At 32.4% G+C, this 8,719-nt stretch overlaps 1 protein-coding gene across 1 annotated transcript in view; it reads left to right on the top strand.

Moving 5' to 3' along the window:
• Window positions 1-6,209, top strand: part of LOAG_18752 (CBR-PQN-47 protein) — an 18,824-nt gene extending 12,615 nt beyond the window's left edge. The window contains exons 7-18 of the mRNA XM_020451414.1: window positions 69-338; window positions 833-1,078; window positions 1,523-1,707; window positions 1,915-2,119; window positions 2,344-2,544; window positions 2,735-2,917; window positions 3,201-3,469; window positions 3,689-3,829; window positions 4,129-4,414; window positions 4,869-5,134; window positions 5,686-5,806; window positions 5,987-6,209. Of these exons, the coding sequence (XP_020304804.1) occupies window positions 69-338; window positions 833-1,078; window positions 1,523-1,707; window positions 1,915-2,119; window positions 2,344-2,544; window positions 2,735-2,917; window positions 3,201-3,469; window positions 3,689-3,829; window positions 4,129-4,414; window positions 4,869-5,134; window positions 5,686-5,806; window positions 5,987-6,160 (2,547 nt within the window). The 3' untranslated portion in view covers window positions 6,161-6,209. The remainder of the gene's footprint in view (window positions 1-68; window positions 339-832; window positions 1,079-1,522; window positions 1,708-1,914; window positions 2,120-2,343; window positions 2,545-2,734; window positions 2,918-3,200; window positions 3,470-3,688; window positions 3,830-4,128; window positions 4,415-4,868; window positions 5,135-5,685; window positions 5,807-5,986) is intronic.
• Window positions 6,210-8,719: the final 2,510 nt, after the last annotated feature.

The raw sequence follows: 8,719 nt of genomic DNA, 5'->3' as shown, positions 1-8,719 counted from the left end.
TTTGTGAATCTTTAGGACAACTTATGAATTCCAAAATCTGTTTACCATATTTATCTAAAATCTTACAGGTTTCACCGCCAACGGTCAACTTGCGACCTGTTAATAACAGTTATTTGATCCAGAATAACGATTATCAAATGGATCCCTATAGTAATGTTATCAGTTCCACAGCTAGTGATGGTGATGGTTCAGGCTCCCAAAGTGATGGCCAAGTAAGTCGTAAACGTGTGCGATCAGAGCAACAACCACCGCCACCACCACCACCACCACCATCACAGCAACAGCAACAGCAGCCTCATAATTCGGTACCAGTTAATGTGAAAAGTGAGCCTCAGAAGGTAGATTTATTACTTAATTCTTTGGTGATCTGTATAAGTTTTGAGGAAAAGCCGAGTTAAAACGGTTTTTCTATTGCTAAACTTTTGTAAAATTTCCGTGAACTCTATAAAATTGGAGGAAATCCCTGTTTTTAAGCTTGCATCGAAATAGATTGGAATCATGTAGTGACTTAATGGATACCTGTCAAACATACATAGGAAATCAGTTTATGTCACGCTTATCACCCATTCTATTTACTCTTGGCTATTGTAATCATATAGTATAATGTAGTTATGACATCAGTATTACGTTGTGAGTTACAGCTCATCTTTTATCATTTTGGAAGTATTTTTTCTTGCACGGTATAAATCATTAAATGGTGGAGATGGATTATATTATTAAGACCGCATAACTGCATTTTCATAAGATATTTGAGGTTTTTATTGTAAATGAGAAATCTTTTTAATGTATGTACGTCTGATATATATAAAACCATTCATTCCGATTTTTCCAGGTATTCTCGTTACCCAGTCAGCTTACAGTGATATCATCACCGGTAACTACAGTGGAAGATTTTGACGACAGTTTTCACCAGCAAGCGATCAAATTTACTGCATTCAACGAAGAGCATTGGGCTACCTTGTATGATATCAACCAAAGACCGTTGCATCAACTGGAAATGCATGTTGTGGCAGATAAAGGATTCAATTACAGTACTATGGATAATTGCTTTGTAAATCAGAAGAAAAATCATTTTCAGGTTGAATTTTACTGTACTATTTGCTTCAATATGATAACGAACGAAGTTCTGGTTATTTATTGAAGTTACATTTTACAAGGAATTTTAATTCACTTTATTTTTCACTTTTAGGAACAATTTTCCTTTTTTTATTATCTTTTATTGTTTATATACATATCTTTTCTCCGTTTTTATTCAGCTTGTGCTTTTCTATAATTAATCTATATATCGCTATCATTTCTCATGCATGTAATTATTATATAATTTTCCTTTTTTCCAACGGCATTCTTTGCCCACTTCATCTGCTTCGTGCTGCATATCTCTGTGTTATTTCCATAACTGTTCTCTATGGGGTCACTTCATTTTTATTTTGGATGACTGTTTATACAATTAGATTGCTAAAAGTTCTTCCGAATAGTTCGATAAGTTTGCGAGGAAAGTGATTTTTTCTCTTTTTTTTTGCAGATTTCTGTACATATCGAAGCAATCGACAATCATCCGCCAAATTTCGTCAAAATAGGTAACGAATTGAAAATGGTGAAAGAATTCAAGTTAGCATTTTGTGGTGTAAAAAGTGAAATGCCAACGTCAGAGATACAAATCAAGCAGTCTACAACGGATAGGAGGCCAGTGCCACATGATCCTGTATCGTGAGTTTTTTATTGTTGTCTTTTACAAACCAATGATAAAGTTAAAACAGTCATTAAATTATATCGATTGGTGAATAAAAGTTCTATTTCTAAAATGATTATATGCTTAAATTTTCAATATTTTCCCTTGTATTCCGTATAGTTTCATAGCTTAATGAAATTCCAAGTAAAAAGTAACAAATGCTCGACCCTCATTTCTCACTTCAGACTTGAAATTCATGAACGACGGATGACAAAAGTAACTGTACCAAGGCTGCATTTCTCGGAAACAACGATGAATAATCAGAGAAAAAACGGTCGTCCAAATCCGGATCAGAAATATTTCCTACTTGTTGTACGTTTGATTGCATGTACTGCTGATGGGCATGATGCCATTGTTCAGGCTTATCAATCCGAGAAAGTAATTGTTCGAGTAAGCTTTGTCGCTACTTTCTACTGTTTCAAAAAATTTGGATATCTTTTCATTAACTTGACAATCGATCACAAAGAAGAGAATGAGGCTTGTGTTGGAGAACCACGGCAAGCAAGGGAATCAATACTAGAAATCGATTTTTCTTACTTCAAACATATGAAAAAACATGCGGTTTCGGGATTGATTTAATATCCATTAGTTTAATATTGTTATTATTATTGCAGGCTTCAAATCCGGGTCAGTTTGAGCCACCAGATTCGGACGTTACATGGCAGAAGAACGGTTCCACTCTATATTATAATAGTGGTTCGGTGGCAATTGGTACTGATCGAGCTGTTGCGCCCTTGACTGTTGGTGGTGACATCTATTGCTCTGGAGTTGTGCATCGTCCATCCGATCGTCGAATGAAAGAACAAATCCATGAGGTTCATTTATTGCTCTTTTTTTTTTCTCCTTACCCTTTATCAAAGTTATCATCGTGATCAGTTTGGTTGCATGTGGTACCTCGCAAATGGTTCATTTTCGATATTTTTCAGAACAACTCTACTACTTTCAATCTACCATTTAAAAAAATTTTTATGATAAAATTAAAGACTCTTAAATAAAAGTTTACAGGTGGACACTAAAAGCGCCTTATCTCATCTTGCCCAAATTCGTGTTGTTGGCTATTCGTACAAACCAGAAATAGCTTTAAAATGGGGTCTATCGGAAGAAAATCGTCACAGAGTTGGTGTTATTGCTCAAGAACTGGCCGAGATTTTGCCCGATGCCGTGACCGACAATGGCGATTTCTTACAGGTACACATAATTCTTGGAAAGGCATAAATTTCGTGGAACATGAAAATTTACTAATTATCTGATTTCTTTCGTTCTAGCTTTCCAAAAATTTTCTAAAATGGAAGCGGTCATTTAATCAGTTGTGAAAATAATCTAGATTCTATAGTATAGTTGTTAATGTATCTTTAGCAGTGTACAAAAAATAAATTCAGTGGATAACTAATCTACTAAATAACATGATAGTTAATAAGCAATGTTTCAATTTTAGGCTGTTTTTTTCTATTAGATTTGGTTCAATTTTCAGGTTGATGACTCACGGATATTCTATGAAACAGTTGCAGCAGCAACCGAACTGTGTCGCCTTACGGGAAATTTGGAGCATAAGATTGAAGCTGTTGAAAAGTTATCTCACAAACTAGCCAAATTACATCAGCGGAAAAATAAGGATATCGGTAGTTTAGCAAGTGGCCTAAGTGATCTTGGATTCTCTGATAAAGCAAGCTTCATGTCATCGCATACATCACTTGCTTCGATTTCTCCATCTTGTGTTTCACGCGACAAATGTTATCGTAGGCAAGTGCTTCTTACCAGTAATTCTGATTTTTTTTCCTTTTTAAAGGAAATATGAGTTTTGGAAAGTTCCAGAAAATTCCAGAAACGACAAAAATTGCAACAATTATGCCAAATCGTTATTTAGATGTTGCTTCTTAGTATTCAAATGCCTTCCTGAAATTTCGAATCTTTCCTTTAAAACTTGCGAAAATCTTTTTAATTCCCAGCATTACTTGACAGGAGTAATAAGGAGCGGAGCAGAAGCCGTGAAAAACACTGGCACTGCAGAAATTCATCTTGTCATCGTGCGGAACCTCCATTATGTAGTTCAAAAGTAACGCAAGGGACAATTGTCATTCTTGTTGGAGTAATGGCTGTTTGGTAATTTTTTTGATGTCGTATTTTTGTAAATGAAATCAGGTTAGATGAGGCGATGTTCAAATCTTAAGTGACAGAAGTTAATCAAATTATTTTGCTTTCTTTGCGAAATCCTAAATTTTTCTGAAATTATCTCAGTTGTAGGTAACACATAAAACATGCTTTATCCAAATATGAATTCACTGAACGAAGAATTGGATTATATCGAAGATATGAACTTGTTGCTGTTATGAGTTCAATAAGCGTAAAATTCAAGATTAACATGGGAATTTGGAAATTGATCATTTTCTTTTTCTTTACAGTTTAATAGCTATGTCAACATTATATGTGCTGGACTGGCATACTCGAACATTTGGATATCAGAAACGGCCTTACATCTTTGAAAGTACTACTACTAATAGACCAGTGGTGGAACAAGGTGGTAAAATTGGTCAAATTGTGCAAGTGAAGGATAATGTTTGGAAGCCACCAATCCAACCGCATGCGCCACCTTTAAGCGTTTCATGTGATCATATGTATTGTCATATGTTTTGTTGCATGGAGCGTGATGAATATAGCGTACCAAATGATAACTCTGGTGATAAGATAGTAAGTCTTGATTTCTTCTTAAATTAATTCTGCATTTCGAGAAAAGGTTTCGAAATCTTTTAAAGCTCTTTCGCTCTGATTTCGAAATTTTAATTGAGCTCTTTTACTGGGTCTTTTGAACTTCTGTTTAGTACGCTTTTTTATTATCCCAGAAAAATGCGAAGCTCTGGAAAAAGGAAGTATGATTCGGTAGAAGGTAGTTGTAATTTTTCATATCTGGTAAACCATCATTCGTGCTATGTTGTGTTTGATTTTTAGTGTCCAGGGACCAGGGTTTAGCATGGGATTTAACTGCACGACCAAATAGGCTTTTTAACCAAGTTCAACAAAAATATCTGCTTAGCAACTAAGTTTTCGAACAGGTTTCTATTGGATTTCTCTCTTTTAAAAATCCTAAAAATTGTTGGCGTTTACTTTTTGATAAAAAGGGTTGCAACATTTATAATTAATTTAGAATCAGCAAACAGTTTTGACTCTTTCGCAGCAACAACAATCATTAAAAATCAAAGGCAGTACGGAGAACAGGCCATTACCTCACGACAAACGAGCCGTTTTTTCATCATTCGCATCAGATGTTACCATTGAAATACTGGATTTCAATGTAACGCTCGATAGTCGATATTGTATAAGTGATAGTTGTAAATCACGTCGTGGTCTCTACACCCTTTATATACCCATTTCGCCGACTATGCCAACTGTCCCACTGGAAGTTAAATTCGAGTATGTTTTTACTCTGTGAATTATCAATTTTTTCCTCCTCAGTACATAATTCTAAAACAACAGCTGAAAGTTTTCAGTGTTTTTCGATAATACTTTATGCTAGGCACTTTGGTTTCGTTATTTGAGCACTTGTACTATCAAAAAAATTGCCTCTAAAGGATTAGGTTGAGTGTTTCATTTTATCAAAGTAATCTATGTTGGACTATTGTTAGTGCTGTTCATGACTTTTTGCGGAAGAATAATGGATTGTGGTTGGGTGAATTGAAAAGGATCTTTTCCTACTTTGTCTAAAGCGACGAGTATAGTAAGGTATTTAGCGAAGTATTCCTGAAAAAGGATTTAAATTTTAATCAGATTATCTATAAGGGATTTGATTTTTTCATACTCGAAAACGGCTATCTAATCCTTATTCTTTTTAGATTTACTGACAGATAGACAGGTTGAATGACGGCCTCAACCAGTCATCTTTTTTTGTTTCTAAATAGAATGATTTGAATTTATGTTATTTTACAATTCACTTTATGTTTCAACTGTTCAGTTTAAAATTTTAGCGTTGGGGATAGTAGTAATTATATCGATAATTGCGGTAGTTTGCGAGATTTTGATCAAAAACCATGTAATGATGAACATGCTATAAGGACAGATCGTGGGAAGCAACCAGTCGTTCAAAAGGTACCTTTCATAAGAAATTTCATATTTCTTATAGATGTCAACTTTTTCTTGATCTCACTTGTCCAATTTATATATAAAATGATGGTTATCTCTTGGACTTTTATTGTTGTGTACAGGCAAATAGTCATACCGTATTGCACCTTTCATAATTTCGGTTATATATGATCCTTTACGTTGCAGATAGTGGAAGGAATCTATGAACTACCAGTTGGCAACTATATGCATAGCGCATATCGATTTCGCATTGGCTACAGTACCGAATCTTGCAATATGAACGAATCTCAACGCGGACGTAGCTTTGATGAATATAATTTGATCTTCTATCGTCGTTGTCAAACTGCTATGAACTTTTAACATTTAAATTTATGGATATGGTTGGACTTTAGTATTTTTTCCATTCTACAGGAGCAATTTTTATACTTTCTAATGCTTATTTCAAATGAATTTCCGATACCATTTTAGAAATTATCTACAGAAGAGTTTTTAATAAAGTGGTAAAATTGCCTCAAGGTAACTTTCCATTTCTTCCACTTCATTGATTCTCATTGAAATGCATTTACATGCTTAATAAAACTTGTGCAAATAGCAGAGGAGTTATTACTTTATCCTGCAGTTGAGAATAATCGTTATTTGTATGCAAATACAAATAACTCCTTCTGTATGCAAATCGTAGACTTTGTTTTCCGTGTTTCATAAGAAATATCGATTTTGCTGCATTCTTCCACAACCCTTTCGTCGGTTTTTGCTCTTTCACTGTTCATTTTTTTCTTTGTTTTTTTTTTTTTTTTTTTTTGATAGATTAGTTTTATGAGGATACAAAATTGTATGTGGTACGGCGTTGGAAGTAAAAAAAAAAACATCGGACTTTTATAGCAATAAATCCTTGTTACACATAAGTAAAGTAAAGCATGGTTGCAGTAGAGGTTAAACATATTTTTTCCTAAATGGTTTAAATTTATATAAGGTATATCGCTTTGCAATAATGATATATTGTTTTGCAGTAAAGCGAAGAATATGTATATTCTTTTCTAACTAGTTTGAATTCGTACAATTAATGATACATTTGAATTAATTAATTAAGCGATAACATGTTCTGATAGTTTTAGCTCATTCGGAACCACTGAAGTAGAATGACTAGATTCTATTTATTTTTAAATGATCCCCCCATCCTCCGTGTTTTATTAATTTTCCGGCGATATTGTTTGTTTATCAGATTTATGAAATTTTTCTTCGTTCCTTTCTTTCTCTTCATCTTTTTTGTTGTACAAAAAGTTTTCTGTTTATTTGTATTTCGATCTCTTCGTTATATGTATACTTGTCCTTCTCATTAATAGTGATTATTTAAGTGGTTATGTTTTTAAGTTTTAAGAAATATACAGTGTTGTGAAAATGGTAAAATGGTATTGATACCACTCGCTTCTTTTGCATGCTTTTTCTGAAGGAGAAATCATTTTCGAATTCGAGGTCTGGATGAATTTCAAAGCAGAAATAGAAATGTTCTGAAAACTAAGAAAGCGATAAATAGTTCCAGTCTGTATTTACAACTTCTTGAATAAGGCTCATTAAATGATATCCCTGCATGACCAGTTCTTAAATTACTGTGTAAACATGAACCAACATATCATATGCCAAACGCTACTTTTATCCTATGCATGCATCAAAGTTTTCATTGTGAAAGTTATTAATTGCCTGAGATGGCATTATTTGTATTTTGATATGTTTTAATTGTTTAGATTTTTTTTCAGGTATTTTATGAAGTGATTTTTCGATCACATATTTCTTAAAAGTGTCAAATTTGTTGGAAGCTGTTACATGTTTTTTTTCTTTCCTCTGTATAGTTCAAAAATTGTATTTCATTAATGATTTGGATTATATTTCATCATAAATTAATCAGTGACCGAAATTAGGTAATATTGCTTACTTAATGCATAAAATTGGTATCAGGGTCACCTTGATGTTTTGCTCATTTTGACAAAAATTGCGGCAAAATGAAACAGGGAAACTAATCTATTCTGTATACTACTTGAATTGAAATCAAAATATCTCTAGAATCATTTATAAGTTCTGTTTTAGCTATTGGAATGATAGGTACCAGAACTGTGAAGTTTCAAGTTGGCATAAGATCAGTTGAAGAAATTATAATTGATTAGAAGTTTAGCTGTAGATATAAATTGATGAATTAAGCTGATAATATGTTCGATTGCTATGAATGATCAGATGTAACGAATAAATCCTGGAAATTTCATGATGGAAAAAAAAAAGCAATATGAAGGTTTAAAAGTGGAAATGTTGTGATATACTAATTAGTAATTACTAAATTGAATTATAATGAAAATTTAAAAATTATTCAAATTCTTTTCTATATAAGTAGGGTACTTATCAATACGCCTATAGAATTATATGTATGCTGCTCAATTGTTTAGCAATTTACGTTAGCAGCAAAGAATGTATTTGATAATTTTTAATAATATAATCAATAAAAATTATCAAATGTGTACTAATAAAGATACTAAATTCTTATAAAATAAAATCAATCATTAAGAGATATATGTAAAACATGTAAATAATAGAATAACATTCTTCTTTTAATACTTTTATTCTCCAAATTGATTAGATATCATTTGGAATTCATTTTGTGATAATATTTTGAAGCTTAACTTTATGCATTAATTTATTTTTACAATTCTTCGTCTTTTTTTCTTTTTCTTCAATTTTTTTTTTTTATAATTCTTTTAACTTTTAATTTGAATGTCCTTTCTTTTTTTTTGACATCAAAAAACAAAATAAATTTTCGTTCTATTCACTATTTCATTCATCTAACCAGTTAAATTTAGGAAAAAATTAATTAACTAATTAAAATTACTTGAATGTTATGCCGAAAATGGTACAGTACAGTTTAGTTGTAATCGTTAT

The sequence above is a fragment of the Loa loa genome, assembly GCF_000183805.2.
Source record: "Loa loa unplaced genomic scaffold supercont3.491, whole genome shotgun sequence".
Taxonomy (NCBI): domain Eukaryota; kingdom Metazoa; phylum Nematoda; class Chromadorea; order Rhabditida; family Onchocercidae; genus Loa; species Loa loa.
Note: the sequence above shows the minus strand (reverse complement) of the source record. Positions and strands in the feature narration are given on the sequence as shown.